Here is a 21,837-nt window from a genome sequence, read left to right on the forward strand (position 1 = left end):
CTGTATATGCAGCTAATGTACAGTACTGTATTTGCAGCTAATGTACATTACTGTGTACATGCAGCATATGTACAGTACTGTATATGCAGCTACTAAATTTTACTCGCCAACTAGGCAGAACAGCAGCGGCTCGATTCCGGTCCGACTCTGTTCTGGTCCAACTCCGTTCCGTTTCTGTAGACGTACCTTGCAGCAACAAAGCCCAAAATCAATGTTCTAAACTCTGAAACCTACTAATTTTAACAACATACTTATATGTAGCTTCTAAATTTTACGTACCAGCGCGTCCCACTCAGAATTACTCATGGGCCGACTACCAGCTCTCAAGATTCATTGATGTGTCTGGAGGTCCGGTTCTGTGGGTTCTGCACAGCTCTCTGCATCTGCTGGGTGCTGAAGTCACTGTAATAAGCTCCAAACTTTTACTGATCAGATCAAAACTGTCCCTCTAGTATTTCAGCAGAAGGAAACGGGGCTTCTGGGCAGGGCCCTGTTGGCTTCTGGGAAATGTAGTCATTTTGAGCAGGGATACAGTGTTGGTTTTATTGAGAGAAAATTATAAAATAGCGGCGCCTGTCCATGCATTTCATTTTTTCTTTAACTTTTACTGTACAGTATCCTGTACTGTCCCAATCATGTGAGTAATATTAAAGTTGACAGTCGTGCGTCGTTTACATTTTTTTTCTTGTGTTCAATCTTGCTTTGAAAAACCGCAATAGAGTGAGTCCGTGAAAATCAAACCATGAATTAGCGAGTAACTGTAGATTGGTTTCTCTCCTGATCTGGCTGGTTCTCAGCTCTTTTCTCAGTCCACAAGTTTCATCATAAATGCAGACTATTGATCGCCTCTTTATAAAATAAACAGAGTTTTTACAGCAGCCGGAAAGAGCAGCTATTGTATGATTCATGCTTTTTACTTGCAGTTGGTAACAGTTTGTAAATTTAGGCTTTGTCGCCAAGAATGTTTGCAGTTTTGTACAAAAAGGACGTGGAAAGGCATCTGTCATGTTATGTTCTTTTATTTCATGTTACTTTTAGAACTGTTTCTATCTTATGTTTAGACATGTTTGCTATAGAAACTGGCAGAATAAAACTTGTTTCTATAAAAATTAAAACGAATAATATTTTAAAAACTCTTTAAAGGAATGGATATTGCCTACCACAGTTCATAAAGAGTTATGGCTTCAGCTCTCATATTGTAAGATGTTAAATGATCTATTGGAGCTCATAGTCATGTGCACACGGTGAAACTGAGTTTTAAAGCCATTTTTGTGTTTAATAAGTTTGTTTGGTGATCTTGACTAGGGTTAACTCCAAATCTTATTTAGTTTTACATTTATTACTTTTGAGAGTTTTATTAAAACAGTGGGAGATATTTTCTAACACACACACACACACAGGGGCAAAAACAGCATGGCCTTTGCAATGTGATAACATAAGTAAGCAAGCTCTGTGAATGAAATACAAAACAATAAAAATAAAATCTAAAAACGCAACGTACTAGGACACATTCAATTATTTGTTTGTTCATTCATTCAGTTCAATGTGTATTTATACAGGTTAGTCTCATTGAGCCTCACTGACTCATTTACAAGAGAGACCTGTCTTAAACAAAACACATGAAGTACAGGCAACAATAAACAATCATATAAAAAGCATATAAATGAAAATTGAATGGAAGAAATTATATAAAAATGAAGAAAAAAAAAACGCTACATTATAAAACGATGTAAAATACTAAAAACAGGAATGTTTGCATTGTTTGTTTTTTCCCCATGAACTTTGCAGTTGTTTAAAATCCCTTAGGGAAGTCAAGGTTGACAACTTCAGATCTTTTTGAAAGATATTCCAGGATACAGGAGCAGAGTAAGAGAAGGCCCTTTTGCCTAGTTCAGTTCATACTGACAGGACACTGCAGGTAATTATGTCTTGAGAGCGCACGCTGTAGCTGCACTCAACGTAGTGACATGTAGGAGGAGATGTATGAAGTAGAGTTGCATTCAGGTCCTGAAAATCCAACCCGACCCGACCCCAGCCTGTAGCCATCATTTCCGAACCTCACCCGACCCGACGAATTAACAGTAATTACAGGTCGGAACCTGAAAACCCCTCAACATTTTTAATTAAGCTTTGACTGCGTATATAGTTTTTAACGGTTGGCGGACACGCACAACTGAGGGGGCAGAAGATCGGAGCTAAGGGAGTGTTTGTCCTTTCATGGCCATCAAAGCACATTAAATCCCTGCTTCTGCCTGCATTCTGCATTATTCAGACACGGACCCTGCTCTGACATGTCGAATATTTTGGGATCTCACCTGTTTGCGTCGTCGGACGCGCGCTTCAGATGAGTGCAACATCTAAAGCTTAACAGAACTTTTTTAAACCTCTTTCAAGGCCGGTCAGCACAAGGTCAAATGGCCGCATGTGGTTGGTGAATGTATGGCAAACCATGTTGCCATATAATTGGATCGTCAGCCGCTCGCGTCTGCTGACGCAATCAAAAGCCCGACACCGGCGCAGCCCGCACATTAAGCACATTATTATGGCCCGGCCTGGCTCTAATCCTGGTCGGGCCGGGCTGGGCTCCCGGTTTGGGTTAGAAATGACAGCTTTAGTATGAAGGAGGGATTTAAAGATGAAAATATACCAGTATGAGAGTATGCGTGACATTAATGATGACCAGTTAACAGTGAATACAGGGTGCAATGGTGGGTATGATAGTTACAGCCAGTTATGAATCTTAATGCACCATGATGGGCAGCGTCCAACATCTGCAGGGTGCTTGTAGGAGTGTTCATGTAAATAATGTCACTGTAGTGAATGAAGGGAAGGAAGTAGCAGTTATGGTGTTTCCTAGCATTCAAAGTAGAGTAGTTCAGAGTTTGTGTTGTCATTTGTGTACTTTTTTCTTAATTATGTCATTTTTAACACACACATACAAAACACAGCAACATGAACACAATGAAAGAGCCTGCAATAAACTAGCTCAAGTCTCATTTATTTTTATCACGTCTGTCACATTGCTTAATGAACTGGCAGGGAATGCAAAATCCTTTAATTATAAAACCTCAAGAGTTTATCTCCTCTCATTCTTATCAGATGTAGTTTAAAAGCAAACCAGTTGTTTGAAGCCTCTTTAACTATAAAGTGATTGAAATTTATTTTAAAATGATGTTTTACTCTTAGGCTTAGATTTAAACAACAAAAATGTTTTTAAAGTTAGGTGTGAAAGTTGAATGTGGCATTGTGGTTCGTATGAAAATAAAGTTTTTGCTTTCACATTACTATCAATATTCTGTTTTATTGGTGTGGACTTCCAGTGTGGTTTAACAACAGTTTATTTTCCTGAAGATTTTGTACAATATCTAGCAGTTGAAGAGTTGGTTGCTTTTAAAGTGGCTGCTGATGATGTGTGTGGGGGGGGGGGGGGGGTGGAGTTTGAGAGCATACTTCATTAACTTCAGCAATTTCCATATGCTGCAGATTGATTGGAGGTGAGGTGTCGACTCCGTTTGATTTTTCACGTTTTTGCAAGGTTGGCATTTTACAACATACCAGATGCTCGCGCACAGTGTTGTTTATCCCAGAAGAATGGAAGCGACGACTGGAGAATTCAAGTTGTCATGAGCTTGAGCTGAGTTGTGCTTGATTCCTTGAAGTTCAACAAGTAATAACTGTGAAACACTTGGGTTTTTTTTTGTTTTTGTTTTTTCCCACAATTTTTTGTCTGGATCAAAAAAAAATAAAGCGGATGAAGTAGCATGAAATACATTCTCCTCTGTATCTAATGTTTGAAATAATATGTTTGCTTTGAAAATGAAACCGAAACTAAGTTATATGCACATTTTAGAAGCCTGTGCACACAAACAAAAACGATAAAGATTTCCACTTTCCAGTTGGTTATTTATTCATTTATTTCAGATTTTTCTCCTTTTCTGCCTCTTCTTCCATCTCTTTGGTTGGATTGGTTTGGTCTGAATTTAAGTGTTGTGCTTCTTTACGGCTGAATATTCTTCTGTCGTGGAACAGATTTTAGCCTCTGAGCACCAATTGTTCTCTGGATTTTTGCCAACCTCTTTAAATTGCATCTTTTTTCCTGAAGCCTCATGAAAGTGCATGTCGTGCCCCGCACCTTAAAGCAAACAATGAAATAATGCAGCCATGGTGACCTTTAAACTCTTAAAGTGGAAGTTTAAAAGGAAATTAATTATAAATACCTTTTTTAATGAGTGGCTAAGTTTACACACCAATTAAATGTTCTCATGAACATTTTCTTTAATGAATTTTCAAAGTGTTGTTGGCTTTTTTTTTTTTTTTTTTTTACTGGTTTTAATTAACTTCTTTCCCCTTGGCTAATTACCATCACTAAGGGAACCCCAGATATTTCATAGCATATATGAAAGCAGGAGACAACTATAAATCATCAAAGCCCAGCCTGCTGTTTAGTGTCATTTTCCACTAAAAGCAGCTCTGTCCTTCACTACAAGGCAATCTCTTCAATCAGCATTTAAAACACCAACACACACACAACAAAGCTGTTTTATTTAAACTGGCTTCCCAAGAGAGCAACATTAAAGTAACTCCACTTTTGTTGCCATTTACATTTACTTTTCAGAAACTTCAGCTGAATTTAGGAAACAGACAAAATATGGAACTGGCTGCTTTTTGTGCATTTTGTTTAGTATCTGCTTCCTCACTTGGTGCATAATGTTGAAGTTGATGATGTTAAATTTGCACTTTGGGATTTTCAATTTCTTTGCGACACACAACTGGATCCCATCAGCTTCTTGTAGTAGTCAAGCCCCAGTCTTGAATAAGATAAAGAGACAATATAACAATTAGAATGCTCCTCCTGACTTGCTGGCACTGCAACTGAAATGGTTTGCACACTTTTATTTAATGTTTTATTTAAGCTCCTAATGAGCAACTTGCTTGTTTGCAACCCCAAAAAAGAACATGCTGCAAGAGGATTTTTAAAATACAAGCCAACCATAAAACCATGGAGGATTGGGAGAAATGTTAGCTGTCAGATCCAGGCTTGGATTGAGGTGGGATCTGGGACCAGTGGCATCACTAGCATAGCACAGCTGTATATTTGATTGTACTGGCCTCTGCATCCCAACTAACACTATCAGATCACCTGGGTCATTGTGTTGCTGTGTCACATACTGAAGTAATTTTTCTTATAAATAAATAAAAAAAGAAGCACCTTCATGTCTCTGATAAATAATTGTGCTTTAAAAAAGTTTACGCAAACAGCTAAATTACAGAATTTACACCAAAACGCAAACGCAGACTAACTTAATCACAAATAAAAAACATGACAAAACACAGATGAATCCTGCATGAAAAGTATTAGAAATTACAGAACAAATAAAGCCTTTTAAAGGTGTTGCTTAAAATGCTTCTAAAACCCATGTTTTAATCAAATATAAACTATTATTTGTTTTTTACCAGACTACGCACTAAGATCTTACAAGGGTCAGCTGCTGAGGTTTTTAGAGTCGACTCAAATATTTAAAAAAATTAAAACCAACTTCATTTATTCCATCAGATTGTTTAATTTGCTTTTCAGGAAGTGAGGAGGTGAGAGTGCTGCTCCGAGGCTCCTATTTTTATTATTTAGTTGGCAAAGTTTAAATTCAGAAACGGGAACAATAGAGTCCTCTTCAATAAAATAATCTTAATTTGTTTTCACCAGAAACATACATGTTAAAGGTCGACTAAAAGTACGTCCCTCATCTGTAGGACTGAAGTTATAAGGAGTAATATCAGTGTTGAGTGAACGCTGTTAATGTTGCATATTATTTTAGAGATGATAAGTTTTACAAGTTAAATTTTTAGGATACTGTAAGCTGAGTAGAACTAGCTTATCTTTGTTAAAACCCTTTGTGTAACTCTAAAACCAATAAAACTTTCAAACGCTGGAGATGTTATAAATCTTTCCTCCCTCTCATCATGCTCATCCATGTTGGAAAAAAAAAGATTAATTTTTAAGAGAGTTAGGAAATGTTTTAACACTGAAATTATGATGGTATTTATTGGCTTCAAATTAAACAAGGCACACATGACTAGCACTGATATTTAATCTGATTGATGGTTCAGTGAGCGGGACATACAAAGGACATAATAATACTGACACAAGACCGAGTTACAAACATCCAGCATTTGCTCTGTTCTGTAGCCATTTCATCCAGAATTACCTTCAAACTTGTGCTAATGTTTGTTGCTGTGAGAAGAAAACAAACGTACCTCGCCTCTTTCCTGTCAAACTATGTAACTTTAAATATATATTTTTTAGAAATGATACACAAGCAGAACAATGTGAAAAACCACCAATTAAAGTTATTTTTAAACTGAAGTGGGCCTGTGAAGAGGCCTCTGTGAAGTAGCTAATTAGTTAGCTTATTTATTAAGTCCTTTAGAAGCAAAGCACCATCGAGGAACCCAGTGGACAAAGACTTTTAGGGCACTGGAGTGGTACACGTTCACATTAAACTACTTCACAGCACTTGGGGTTTGGTAGCAAAAGAGCTTTTGTGGAGTGAGCTGGTTACCACTTATGCAGGTAAGGCCTGTAGATATGCACATTTAAGAGACAGTATTGAGAGAGCAGGATGCAGAGGGGTGCATTTATTCTTAACATTGGATAATGGGAATGGAGAATTTTGACAGTGTTGTTTTAAAAAGCTGTAAACCACTCAAATAGTTTTACACAAGTGTAAGTACTCCTGTGTGTGCGTGTGTGTTTCTATACGAGTTTGAAACAAAGACTGACATTTATTCATTTTTAGACAGAAATGGTCAATGTTAAAAATATCAAGAGGGTTGTTTTTGTTTTACATAAAGACAATTAGGAAAGTCAAGATTCTAAATGCATAATTACGTTTAGGCACATTGGTAAAATAAACCATGTTAATTACTTTCACAAAATGCTAGATTGTCTACTTCTTTTCATTATCAGAGATTTGTGCAAGCTAATAAACTTCGAGCTACTGAGTCCAAGGATCTTAGCCGAGCTGCTAATACTGCGTAATAATGTGATACGCTTAAATCAAACGGTCATTAATGACTACAAGGAGTTCATCAGTGTCAAAATATGGCTAGACTGGAAATTTTAATTTTGAAATGCATGGCAGTCTAATATGGTAGATTATTGAACATCACTATATTAAGCTTTAACTAAATGGTTGTATATAAAACTTCTACTAATTTATAGATCACTTAGCATAAAGGGAGAAAAGGTTTAAAGCTTAGGATTTGACAGTTAAAGCATTGTACAAAAGGTTATGAAAATAGCCTAAGCCTTCAAAATAAAGGCCTAACGTCTCTTAAAGGAATGCATATTGCCCCTAACCTTTCTATTATATGTTGAGAAAAGACAGATGTAGGTGTTTTGGCCTGACCTTAAAAATGATTGAAAATAATGCATATTCGCATGTAGTATTGTTGGACATCACACTCATAGTATGTGTTGTGAACTACTCTTCTACACTAACACATCCAATTTTAACTTCATATTCGTAAAAATTTATGTAATTGTCATTTTGTGTTTTTGTTGGTGAATTCGATGTGGACATTATAAAGGTACATCCAACTATTTATTTAAAAAATAAATATATATATATATATATATATATATATATATATATATATATATAATATTACATACATTTTCTGTGTTTCGTGACCAATTCTTCTACCAGACAGGACCACACACACAGTCACCAGCAAAAACCATTTTCTCTCTGCCTTCAGTAATTAATGTCAGTGGGTGATAATGAACACTGATAAATGTCAGTGATGTAGGTTTTTGTCCACCGAGGTGCTTTAATCAGATTAAAGTTCACTCATCACAGTGACAGACAGATGTCCATTCACTTAAGAAATCAAACAATTCAACATCCAACACAATACTTTCTCCAGAAGCTGTAAACTGTGGAACTTCTTTGTACAATACCCACGATAGGAAAGTCAATAAGTTCTTGCACAGACATGTTCCTGTGGAACGACTTCTTTTTTGTTGCTCCATGTTTACACTGCAGCCTCAGCCTGCTGCCTGCTTCATCTGGGAATGATTTTTGAAGGCCCGACTAGAGCCAAAAAGTATGTCAGAAAAATGGTTTCCACCTTGAGGAGAAGCTCACATGCTTCTCCATCTCTCCTTTATTTGCCGATGTAAATGATCAGCACTGAACCCCAGGCCTAATTGTGTGCATTCAGTTTATAGGCAGTTTGCAACTGTTAAACAAGAGTTAGAAGATTTATTTAGCTGTGAATGGATCTTTTCACAGCGTCCCAGTGAGTGCTTTCCTTCATCCAACACCAGGAGGCTTGTCGCTGCCAAACAGTCGCAGGTGCAGGATGTGAGGCAGCAGCAGACTCTTTTAGCTCGATTCAAAGGCAGCTTTCATTTCACTTCCTCAGGCAGGTGCTGTGAGGTTTCCTGTTTCTCTTGGTCAGTGAGGGATGGTTTTTGTCTTCATTTGCCAGAAAGTGTGGCCTGTTTATGCCTCAGGCTTGGGGAGATTCCACCTGTAAGGCAGAGTGCTGGGAAGAGATATGACTGGGGTGACGAAAACAAAAAAAAGAGGAAACATGAGTGTGAGTTTCCTTGAAAAAAGTATTCCTCCATTTCACTTTTTGAGCATTATCCCCAGACTCAACTTGTGAATGTCACGCTATTAACAAGGCTGTGATACAAGTTAATTAATTACTCACAAGTGGTTCTGAAGGGAGGAGGACAGAGGGAAAAGTGAGATGAACTCAAGTTAATGAGCATCACCAAGAAAACAGGCAACTCAGTGTTATATCACGGCTGACACAAACCGGCCTGTGAAAGAACACATAGGATAAAAATAATCACATATTGTCATTATTACTGAACAAAAAGCTCAGCTTTAAGAAAATAAGCTGTTGGCAGAGAGTGGTGAAGGCTGCACAGAAGTCTGTTGGAGTCAGTCTCCCCACCATCAGTCATCTACACCTCCAGATGCAGGAAGAGGGCCACCTGCATCATGAAGGACCCCACTCACCCAGCACACACACTTGTTGCCCCGCTCCCCTCAGGCAGAAGGTTGAGGAGCATTAAGTGCAGAACCACTAGACTGAGGAACAGCTTCTACCCTGAGGGCGTTGGACTCATGAATTCCTAGTCAGGATTATCACTGTGAAAAATGACTGCATGCCACTTGGTTGTTAGTAAGTGTTGCTGACCATCCATGATCTCATGCTGCTGATTTTATTTTATTGTTTTGTAATAGTAGTGCTTAGTGTATTCTTAGTTTAGCATATTTCTTTGTTCATGTCTTGGATCTTATTACTGTTTTTCTTTACAATTTGTATTTTTGTTGGATGTAACTGGACGCTGTGTACATAGTTTTGTTCCACCTCATGTACCACATGTGATGTGAATGACAAAGAACCTTGAATCCTTGGAAAAGAAAGCAATTGTGGGCTTTGAGAAAATTTGCACTCATCTGAATAACCACTGTGGACTGTACTTTTTTACCCTCATGCGTGGGCACGGTGCCAGAGGATTACAGTCTGTGGGGGAGAGATAGATGAAAAGTAAGTTTCTGTCTCTTGCAAAGCGAGACGCAAAGGGAAGACAAGATCGTATGTGACTCACCTCCTTACCAGCATGCAGTCACACAATGTTGGGCCAGCAGCAGCATGTATATTTAATGCTTTTACTCACGCAGTTTATATCTGAAGGAGATTATTATTCTAGTTGTGCGTTAGAAAAACTGTCAACTTGTGAACTTCACATCACGTTTCCCCCACCTTTCTCGCAGCCATGAAGTCGGATCGAAAGCGTCTGAAGGCGGAGAAGGCCGATCTGGTGAACCAGATGCAGCAGCTTTACGCCACGCTGGAGAGCCGGGAGGAGCAGCTCCGTGACTTCATACGCAACTACGAGCAGCACAGAAAAGTATGGCACCCACACCAGCGTTCACACATGCATGCAGGAAAATGAATAAATCCATAAAACAAACGCAACCTTTTACTTTTGTTGCTGTGCTCGTTGGATGCACGTTGCACAAAATAGCTCTTGGGCAAACGCAATCCGTGAACAATCGTCAGTGAAGCTCAGTCAGTAAAATCAGTGAGTCGATTCAGTGTGGATGAGAATATTTGGTAAGCGTGTGCATGTCAAATATACACTGTCCAGTCCTATTGTTTCAATTGGAACAGGTTGTGTGTTTAATCACACTGATCCAACTAAGTTCAGTCAGGCCATCTGGACGGTTTCTTTTGTTTTTGTTGAGACATTTTGTTTTTCATCCAAAGGACTTCATCAGTCCAAGGAGCCACAAACAAACTCCGTCCCGCAAGCAGCACACTCAAATAGTGGGCCAACCAGTTTCCTGGAGATAAGATGGTGATGAAGGACGAAACGTCTCAACAAAAAAAGAAAACCATCCAGATGACCTGACTAAACTTTGTTGGATTTTTTTACCTGGATTATTGAGCATGAACTTTGATGTTTTGAACCACTTTGGTTATGGCTGCCTCAGAGGAGTCAACAGGGGAGAGGACAGGCCCCAGAAACTATCTTATAACCTTCAAACTGGTTGGCCCACTATTTGGGTGTGCTGCTTGTGGGATTGGGTTTGTTGTGTCTCCTTTGACTGACGAAGTCCTTTGGATGAAGGATGAAACATCTTAACATAAAAAACAGAAACCATCCGTGACCTGACTGAACTTTGTTGGATTTTCTACGTGGATTATTGAGCATGACCATGAACATGCATACTAACTTTAATGCATGTTCTGGAAATGTTGATGGACCAAATAGGCAGCGATTTTGTTTAAATATTCATAAATGTCACTTTAGAAAACAATAGCCTAACTGGTGTTATAATTTTCCAGGTTAAGTATTGTTGGGTTCTACTTGTGAACCTATTCATCAGGATGTGTGTGTCTGCCAGGAGAGCGAGGACGCAGTAAAGGCTCTGGCGAAAGAGAAAGACCTCCTGGAAAGAGAGAAGTGGGACCTGCGACGACAGACCAAGGAAGCCACGGAGCACACGGGGATGCTGCGCTCCCAGCTCGACCTCAGAGAGAACCGCATCAAGGAGCTGGAGGCAGAGCTCGCCATGGTGAGACCGAAGGGCAGACAGGAGATGATCCCACTCAGTCAGGCAGCCACTTTCAAGGCTTACTGTAGCGTAACAGGGTTGAAGAATATATGTAGAAATCTAAAACTGTAACGGCTTATTTTACTTTAGCTAAAAGGACTAAACAAACTGCAAAAGGCATGAAATAAAACATTTAAAAGTAATCCAAATATCTAAGTTATTTAGCTATTAATCATAATTTTAAGATTTTGGTTTCATCACAACAAAACGGGAAAACTAAATGTCTTTTTTCATGCTTACAACTTACACAGACTTTGTAAAAAATAAATTAAAAAAATGCACTACCGTCTTTTTCGGACTATAAGGTGCACCGGATTATAAGGCGTATTAAGTGAAACAAAACTGTCAGATAAGTCAAACTTTATTCAACTCATTCATAATAACCACATAAAATTGATTTGAGGTCAGTAAGCACAACCAGAGTTAATACATAAGGCGCACCTGATTATAAAGCTCACTGTCGATTTTTGAGAAAGTTAAAGGATTTTAAGTGCGCCTTATAGTCCAAAAAATACAGTATTTATTTTTAGACAGTTACCAGAATATGCAGTCGGCTATAGAACACATATTTTTACTGTTCTGAAATTTCCTTAAAGGAAAATGGGTCATGGAAGTTGCTAATGAATGGCAAATATTTTGTACAAAAATGTAATTAGCAACAAAAATGTAACAGAAAATAGAATTGTCCTACAAGTTTCTTTGTTTAAAAAGATTTTCATTTTCCCAAACATTCACAGGACATACTGAAACCGAGGGTTTCTGATTGCTCTTTTATAAGTGCATAAAACAACTGTTTGTCACTTTTACTGTTTTAGACATTTGATTAAAATATAGAAAGCTCTTAAATGTCTAGCCTTTGCTCATATCTCCAACCCCCCAGATGAGTAACTGTGTCAATCAGAGAATGGAGTTCCGAGTGTTTGAACGCCTTGTGGACAGGGACTACTCTCCTAGGGTCATGGCGGTAAGACTGGCCCCCCTAGTTTTAACATGTGAACCTCACTCTCCCTGAAAATTACGACAGCGCTTTACGGCCACGCTAAGTGGGGGAAAAAAAATACATTATGAGAATAAAGTTGAAATATCACGAGAATAAATTCATAATTTTATGAGAATAAATCCGTAATACATCCTGGGTGGACATCCTCCAATGCGAGTCCTGCAGCTGATCAGCTGATCTCCTCCGCACACACATTTTTCCTGCTGTCTTTGTGAAGGGTTAACCCTTTGCTGTCCAGATGCACCGATCGACTTTTGTCTTCCAACTTAAAATTCAAAGTATGTCACATCGTAATAATCGTCATAATCACAAAATATAAAAGTGTTAAAAGTTATTGTTAATTATTTTAGAACTTCTATGTTTAGTTGTTGAAGTGTAATTGATCAAGAAGAACATTTCTGCTCCGTGCCTCAGAGCTGAAGCTGTGTGACATCCCTTTTGATGTCCTGCTGCACTTCTCTTCTCTACAATTTAAATTTAAATACTTTTAAATATTTTAAAGAAATAATCCATGCAGTATGGATCATTTATTTCAAATGTTACAGCATTTAAATTTGAATTGTTTATTTAAGGAGGGAGACTGGGAGTAACAGGTGATGAATGAGTGTGACTTCAGCCTGGCACGTCATGACAAAGTTTACTGAACTTGAACTTGAACTATTGTATCCCTACTTTGCGGTTTTCCACTTATGGCCAGTGGGCATGGTCCCAAACACCAGCGACAAATGAGGGACTCTGTATTATGACTTTATTCTCGTAATACTATGACTTTATTCTCGTTCGTAATTTATTTTCTTTAGCATGGCCCTAAAGCTCCGTCGTAGAAAATGTCTCCTACCTGTGACTTTGGTGACTGTGGTTTGTGCGTCAGTTTGGAAAGCCCCTTCTCCTTTCCTCTCTTTCTCAGGTGCACGTTTTTGACTAACCCTCAGCCCACCCTCACTGATCCTGGTGGTCCTAACATCAGCAACCCTGCAGTGTTTTTCTCTGTTTTGATTCAATTTGATGCTAAAAAGCTCTCAACAATAACTGAAAAACAAATTTCCAGTGACTAATTAGCCCAAAGATTTGTGACGGTCTTCTGTTTTGCATGTCAAAGAGTGTGGCTGATAATCGTTTGACGGCTGGGGAGGAGACTTGATTGCGTTGAAGCTGATTGTGGTGGTATATTGCAGCCTCTCCGTGTTTGGCATGGCAATAAGATTTGCACAGTAACAACATTTCAAGCAATTTTAAACAGCAACACATCACAGCTAATCAGGAAATGCAGAACCAGAAAGAAAAGAGTGAACATTTTGCCAACACATAATAAACCCTCAAGGCTCCGGCTGCTTACTGTTGTCGCTCAAAGGCACCTCAAAGCAAATGTTTTTAATAAAGTTATAGAACGCATTAATTGTTTTCAGATTCTCTGTTATTACACACCACCAACCTCCAACTTCCTCCCCCATGGCAACAAACAGCAAACGCCTCCTCCAAATATTCTATGCTTTATACAAAATTTTCTTCTTGTTGTCAACATATTTACTTTTATCAGCGTTCACAGGGATGGTGGTGAGAGATTTTGCACAACAGAAAGGAGAACAATAAAACGGCTGCATTTTTCATGAGGATAGAAGCAGAGTGAAAAGGCAGGAAGCAAACCCACAGAAATCTAGACACAGATTCTGCTGTGTGCACATAATGCAGAAGAAAATTCTAACAGAGAAACTGCATTTCCTGTGAAAATACAGTGTGAATGCTTTTTGCAGAACTTACTGAAAAACTGCTGAAATTAGCTAATAAGCATGCTGAAATGTAGCTGAATAGAAGAACGAGTCTAAATTAGCAGAAGAAAGCAGAAAGAACACACATTTACTGAATTTGGTATAAATTAGGGGAAATGAACACAAAAATTAGAAAATTTGCTAAAAAAAAAAAAAAAAGAGCTGAAATGAGCAAAAATATAGCTGAAAAGTTGCTTAAAGGCAGAAATAAACTTAAACTACCAGAAGGAAGTGGAAGGAGCTGAAATGAGCTAAAAAATGTGGAATTAACTGAAAAGGCTAAACTTAGCATCAAAATAGCTAAATGATAGCTGAAGGAGCAGAAAAAGCTGAAACTAGCAGAAAAAAGCTGAAAGACGCATACCAAACTGAAATTAGCAAAAAGGAGTTAATTAATCTGAAAGTAGCAAAAATTACCATGAAAAAAAAGAATTTATTTGAAAACAGCTGAAATTATGGTAGGTAAAAAATGCTAAAAAAGGTAGCTGAAAAGGTAGCACAAGCTGAAATTAGCAGAAGAAAGCAGAAATAACCCGTTTGTCCTATTAGGCCGAAAGAAGCTAAAATGAGCATAAAAGTGGAAATGATCTGAAATAAGCTGAAATTAGCAAAAAAAAAAAAAAAAGAAAAAACATCTGAAAAGTAGCTAAAAGGCAAAAAGAAGCTTAAATTACTAGAAGGAAGTGGAGAGAGCACAGATTTTTCCTCATTAGGCTAAAAATAGTTCAAATGAGTGCAAAAAAAAAAAAAGTGGAATTAGCCAAAAACTTTAAAAAAAAAAGCTAAAATTAGAATAAAACAGTTAAATAGTAGCTGCAACGGCGGAAAAAGCTGAAACTTGTATAAATAAACTGAAAGGAGCATAACAAACTGAAATTAGCATAAAGAAGTTAGAAAAAGCAACAACAACAAAAAAAACGTTGCAGTTAACCGAAAAAAATCAGAAAGAAGCACAAAACAGCTGAAAGGAGCTGAAAGGAGCTGGAAAAAAGTTAAAATTTGCACAAGGAAGCTGAAAGAAACTGAACCGGAACAAAATGTGAAAGGAACAGTAAAAGGTTCTAAAGATTTAAAGGATGTAAAATGAGCTCATTTTTTTTTCATGAAGAAAAAAATGGCAGAAAAGGCTAAATATGTCAAAAAGCTAAAGTTGCACCAATACCAAAAGTCTCAGCAAGATTGTCCTGAAAGAGCTGAACGTTTTGAATAAGATTTGTTGAAATAGCACAAACATTGTTGAACTAGAAAGATGCTGGAAAATGTACAGAAGAAAAATTGGATCACAATAGTCTGGTTACTTGATAAACATTCACACTATAAATGTTAGTGGTTTGAAAGAAGCACAAGCTTACTCCAAAATGAAGATTTCCTCCCAGGTGCATGCTCAGAATGCATGTGTCTGTCTCTCCTTTAGGCCAAACAGTCACTAGCCACCCTGACGAAAGATGTGCCCAAGCGTCACTCCCTGGCCATGCCGACAGAGGCGGTCGTCAACGGCAACAACCAGGAGTGGGTGATGCAGGCTGATCTTCCCCTGACTGCGGCCATCAGACAGAGTCAGCAGACCCTCTACGTCCACTCAGTGCATCCCTCGGACAGACAAGGTACATAGGCACAAATTTACACCCACGTCCTACGACAACCTGAGCACCATGAGGTGGTGGTACCTTTGTTTACTCTGCATGTTCACGTGAAGCTGCTTTAGACACATTCAGTCTTTCCATCTGCTCTGTATGATGATGCTCCTGCTGTGTCGTGTCATTCACCTTGTGTTTCCCTTTTTTTTTTTTTTTTTACAAACGGTGCTGAAAACTGAAACATCACTTGCATGTTAAGTACAACCTGTGAGCAAAATGTATGGAATACTTTAAATTGACATACAGAATATATATTTGCAAAAAAAAATGTTTTTACTCAATGTTCAGTCCCCTCATAGATTTTCCTTCTTTGCTGTACTGCACCCTTTGACTGACGTACGCTGCAGGTGTCAAAAGAGAAACTGCATGTCACAACGCTCAAACATGCAGACATTTGTCTAAAAATACAATATAAAATCATATTTTAAATTCAGTTGGTTCTTTGTTCTGTAGCGCAGTCAAACTGAAGTGGATCTTCAAACAGATAAATCTACATTTTAAAGTGATAGCTCTTTGAATGACTTCACTTTGGACAGACTGATTCTGATCAAACTGACAAGTCTGAAAACCAAACACCCAAGTGAATTGTTGCCATATTAAAACATAGTCAGTTAGTTTATGCAAACACTATTCTATAACCTTTCAATGTAGCAGTTGAAGCTTTTATAAATTAAAAAAATGTCTAAACGAAGTACAAAAATGACCTTGCAACATTCAACATTATAAAAGAGAAAGATTTTTCCAAATTATAGCCTTGCAGGCATCAGAAATCAAATTCATAGATGTTCACAGATGTTTTAAAGGCTCACATATTGGTTGTTAATTGGGAACATTTGAATAAAGTCAGAGACACAGGAGAGAAAACAAGGACAACGTGTGAACAGTCACAAACACCAAATCGAAATGCAAAAAGTTATACTTTACAGATCAGTCTTTTAGGTAAATGCACACATGCTCTCAGCCTCTATCAAGCTGTTTGTACTGTTGCTTAGCAACTGCAGCTGGTTTCAAATATATTTTTGGCTTACTTTAAATTTTAAATACATTTTTTTCATTTAAATGTGCTCCAGAGCTAAAGCAAATGAGATTTGTTTTGTTGCCTGTACACAGGGGTGGAAGTAACAAATAACAAATACTCGCATTACTGTAATTAAGTAGATTTTTTTGGCTACTTGTACTTTTTATGAGTATTTTTTCATTCATTCAACCTTTATTTAGACAGGTAAATCCAGTCTAAATAAAGGTTGAATGAATGAAAAAAAAAAACTTATAAAATTACAAGTATCCATTATTTCTTTAGCTAGCTTTCTTTTCTAGTGCCCATATTTCTTTCAAGTGTGTAATTTTACTCACACTTAAGTACAATTTAAACCATGTAATTTACTCCACTACTTTTAAAATCAGGAGTCGCTACTGAGTACGGCCGCAATTTGAATTAATATTAAACCGTTCATCTGCATCTTTGTAGCCAATAAGGCTCTGAAATCACAAACACACCAAATACTTATGACATAACCAAAGGAAAACTCCATAGAGTAGAGAGTCATTTATGGACCAAAGATTTGGAGAAAAAGCTAAAATGGAGACGGAGAAATGATAAGGTAAAGGCTGAGGACGAGTGCCCGTGGCCATACCTGGAGGAATGCTTCATGTACAGAGGGAGAAGAGGAGACGGCGTCCAGATGCACACTTTGTTTGATCTCTACAGTGATAACAGTTTACAAGACTTCAACATCTAATCTCAAAAACATATTGCGGTACACGAGGTTTTACAGCTACATGTATGATATTACTTTTTATGTTTGTTTGTGTGGGTTACTAGTTTGGCTAAGTATGCAAAGATCTTAGATGTTGTCACTGCCATCGGTTTGTCTGGTACTAAAATAAGATGGAGCTGCTGATTGTCTGAGGAATGAGCTTTGAATTTAGCTGTTAAATACAGTAAAGTATTATATACAGTATTATATACAGTAACGTATTATATACAGGAAATCAAACTGAATGCTTTCTATTGACAACACAATAAAACATCAATTGGTTAAAAAGTAATTAATACTCCGAGTAGTTTTTGAGAAGAGTACTTTGCACTTTTACTTGAGTATTTTATAACGCCAGTACTTTACTTGTAATTGAGTACAATCTAAGCAGTGTACTTGTACTTGAGTACAAATTTTCAGTACTCTTTCCACCACTGCCTGTACATATTAGGTGTCCCAAACACCCAAATCAGAAACGAGCCATATCTCTCTCCCCTCTCTCGTCCTGTTTAGTGGCTGCCGTGCGGGTGAGCCCATGCCACTCGCGTCAGCCCTCCATCATCTCTGACGCCTCTGCCATGGAGGGAGATCGGTCGTCAACGCCCAGCGATATCAACTCACCTCGTCATCGGACTCATTCGCTCTGCAATGTAAGGGCTGCCCACCACTGCACCCTCCCAAGTAATCACCTCCTTCGCGGTAACTGCTGACCGTCTTTGGGGCCTGGCTGCTGTTGTTTTAGCCTTCCTAGCTTCGTTCACTTTTGCCCCACACTGTCTGTTGTGCGCTTCCTTTGCACATGTGGTTCGAAGCGTCTGTAAAATCCAGCGGTGGCTGTTGGTTTAAGTGCATGTCCTGCAGCATGAAAACTGTCACCTTCCTCGTGTGCTGTGATCTCCTCTGATCTTTAATACCCTCTCCGCACCCCTTCACTAACTTCGTCTCTTGCATCACTCAGTCCCTTTGCTCCTCTATTCATCTTCTGGTTCCCTCTGGTGTCCCTCTCCCTCTTTCTCCCATCAGTCCCTAGAAGATCTGGAGGAGGCGAAGCGTAAGAAGAAGAAAGAGAAGATGGGCTTGGGCTCACTGTCCCGCGTCTTTGCCCGGGGAAAGCAACGCAAGTCTCTGGACCCTGGTTTGTTTGATGGTACTTCAACACCCGATTATTACATAGAGGAGGATGCAGACTGGTAACGCACACACGTCTGAGTGAACCACCTGCAGAGCTGTTGGGGGCACCTAGAGGACATTATTGTGCTTGCTGTATGGGGGAATGAGTGTCAGTGTGTACAGATATAATATTTTGTGTGCCTGTGTATTGTCACCTGCACGCATACCTGTAGGTGCGTGATAATGTGCACGTGAACGTGTTTCCTGTGGTCAGAACAGAAGCCATGTGAGATGTCAGAGGCGCCTTTTTGTTTCCCTGGAGTGTAAATCTTAACAAGTAAAGTGCACCTGTGTGTACAGTTTTGTAAAAAGCAGGGAGAACATGGACATGCGCTGTTGTACCTGCCCCCCCACACAGCTGTTATTGCATCTTCTGTGTTCAAATCTGACTTTTTGTTTTCGTTCGACTGGAAACTTGAAGGACTGCTGTACTTGTAAATAACAACAGATGTTGTGCACTTTGTGCGTGTAAATGTCTCCATGTCCCTATTGCCTTTTTGTTATTTTGGATATGTGCTCGCCTCCCTTCACTACTTAAAGTCCTCCCTGTTCAGTGTCCTGCCTGGTAACCCCCACCCCCCTCACACTCCCCCCTCCCATGATGCCATGATGAGAACAGTTTCCTGTAGGCAACATGCAGACTCCTCAAATCCAACATCAATTTGGATGTCAAGTAACTGCGCAGAGATGCTCATTGATGTTTTCTCAAAGACCTGAAAAATAAATCTGCTGAACGTGGAATCCAAAATCTGTTTAACATTTTGATCACAGTGTCATGAAGTCTAACAGGAAATGCAAAAACCGTGGTTTCTATCTGTTCAGATAGAAGATACGTAAACATGTGACATGCATGGTTTCAGTCCACAAGTGCATGCAGAACTTGTAGAGATGTTGTCAAGAAGGTGGTTAAAAAAAAGAGAGGTCAGTTATTCATGATTTTCTCTATTTTTAGATGTAATTCTAAACTTGACTCTGTTTTTGTTGCTCAGATTCGTGTATGAAGTTTTATCGCCCCGCATTCAATGCAGCTCTGTTTAAATCTGCACCTGCGAGGCAAACTTGTCATGCAAAATTACATAGGACGTATTAAAAAGATCAGTAAAATCTCCGAGGAAACCCAGCTTTTAAATCTTCAAACAATTATTCCACTTATTCATGAAGCTTTGTCCCATTTTCTTTCTGCAGAATTGCACAGTTGCTTGTAGCTATCATTATAAACGAGCTCTCAAAAGCTTCAGACGGGGGGTTGAAGGGGGGAGAAATCAGTCTAAAATGGATCTAAAACTGATGGTCCAGACTTTTATATTCCTGTAGGATTAAGGTAATTTTTAAATGATGACCAGAACATCAATTAAGGGGAGAATCTGTTAAACTATTAATGACTGTCACCTCTGAGGGTTAAAAATCAGGATTTAAACACCCTAATAATGCAAATATATAGCTTTTTAAGTAACCCTACGAATTCTAATGCAGCGTTTAAGCCACAGCAGAAAAAAAAAGCAATTAACTTTGTGCCAAAGGTTAATAACATTTCTTCAAGCAAAAGAATGTGTACACACTGGATTCTTTTCATCCTGGATTGAGTCTGAGTCTGCACTGCCCCCTCTGGAAATCTTTTCTCTTCCCGATAATAAACTAACCCTGGGTATTCATCAGCGTCACCTAAAGCCCAACTGAGTGCCAGATTACACGGAAGCTGGTTTAACCAGCACAGGAGTGTTCATACAAGCAGCAAACTCCTCGCTCGGTCTTTTGGGGCTTTACAAATCTTTCAAGAATGAAATTCTAGTATAGATCATTACATATTTACATAGGAACAACAGTTCAGGTAAATTATGTAATTAACACATGTTGTCATTTATGAAAATAGACTATTATTATGTTTTTATCCTGCTGATGGGAAAACAACATATATCAACAACTCGCATTGTATATTTTCATTTTATTCGAGCCGCCATTTTTGTTTTGTTTGCCACAGATATTGTAATTTTTTTTGTTTTGTAAATGAGATAAAATTACAGAAAGGAAATGAATACTATTAGAATTATTATTAAAGAGTTTTATTTAAAGTCAAAAGATGTAGGCCTTTTATTCTGAAGGCCTGAGATGTTTTAGACGTAGCGACTTTTGAAGGCATGGCAACAACGTTACAGTCAAAAAAAACAAAATGAAAAAAAGGAAAAGAGTATTTTAAAATAAAATAAACTGCAGTGATTTTCATGTGGCTGTCCTCTCTTTTCCTGTATTTGTGTTGTGTAAGTGTTCATATGTGGTGGTTTAGATCTAATCCTGACTTGTGCCATTTTTTTGCTGCTGGGGTGGGGCTGCCATATTTAATACTTGCACAGTTTTCTTTAAAACAAGTCTGTCTGTGAGTGGACTCCAGCTTCTAAATGGCCTCATTTTCTCTTTTTCCCAATTTTAAACATCTTGTTGCAACCAGGAAACCTCTCTACATTGAAGTGTTACATCAAATTGAATCATCTAAAGGAAAAGTAGGGAGAAGATGAGGCTAGGCAGACAGCTGAGGGAGATCTTACGTGTTGGCACATGCTGTCAGTAATGTGACCACTAACCTCTAACACTTGACCCCACGTCTAACTTCCATCAGATCCTCAACACAGTTAGGCGACCCAAAACAGCAACCGGTCAAACTGAGTGGGTTCAGGGTGCTCAGGTTCCAGCTGTTTTGTAAAGAATAGCTCTGGGTTGCAAACTGTGTTGGTCAACGTGTTCTAACTCTGAAACGTGTCAAACTGTTCGGACTTTCAGCACTTCTTCAAGTTGAATTGAGTTATTTTGGAAACAAGTGAACGCTGCAACATAAAATCTCTTTTAGAAAAACTGTGAGATTTATATTTTTACTTTCTATAACTGTAGAAATGCTGTGCACTTTTCTAATGTTTCTATAGTGTACTGTCATAATGGGCTGGTGCTGGTAAACCCAGTGGTGCAGGCAGGCAGTTGAGGACTCGGGAGAATAATTAAAGAAAGTATTTACAAAAAGAAAAGGCTGACAGGGCAGAAAAAACTTACAAGGAGCAACAAAGAGTTCACAAGGAGCAGACTGGTCATCATCAGGGTACAAATAACACCAGGACAAGGGATAAGACAAACAAACAAGCTTAAATACACAAAACACAAATTAGACAAAGTGAAGGCATTTGTGAATAATCACAGATGCCAAAGACAGACTGAGAACATAAGACATAAATGCAATACAAGATGGAGCCAGACACTAGGAAACCACAGACCACAACCCCTACATGTACTGTATTTCAGCAAAGGCACCAGTTTAGAACCAAACTTTCTCTGTATTTAAAAAAATATATATTTTTTTACATTTTTCTTTTAATTAAGGCT

At 38.4% G+C, this 21,837-nt stretch overlaps 1 protein-coding gene across 1 annotated transcript in view; it reads left to right on the plus strand.

Moving 5' to 3' along the window:
- Window positions 1-18,731, plus strand: part of kazna (kazrin, periplakin interacting protein a) — a 188,298-nt gene extending 169,567 nt beyond the window's left edge. The window contains exons 6-10 of the mRNA XM_037684930.1: window positions 9,798-9,934; window positions 10,935-11,105; window positions 15,325-15,514; window positions 17,818-17,954; window positions 18,328-18,731. Of these exons, the coding sequence (XP_037540858.1) occupies window positions 9,798-9,934; window positions 10,935-11,105; window positions 15,325-15,514; window positions 17,818-17,954; window positions 18,328-18,498 (806 nt within the window). The 3' untranslated portion in view covers window positions 18,499-18,731. The remainder of the gene's footprint in view (window positions 1-9,797; window positions 9,935-10,934; window positions 11,106-15,324; window positions 15,515-17,817; window positions 17,955-18,327) is intronic.
- Window positions 18,732-21,837: the final 3,106 nt, after the last annotated feature.

Source organism: Nematolebias whitei, chromosome 11 (genome assembly GCF_014905685.2).
Source record: "Nematolebias whitei isolate Nwh7 chromosome 11, NemWhi1, whole genome shotgun sequence".
Lineage (NCBI taxonomy): Eukaryota > Metazoa > Chordata > Actinopteri > Cyprinodontiformes > Rivulidae > Nematolebias > Nematolebias whitei.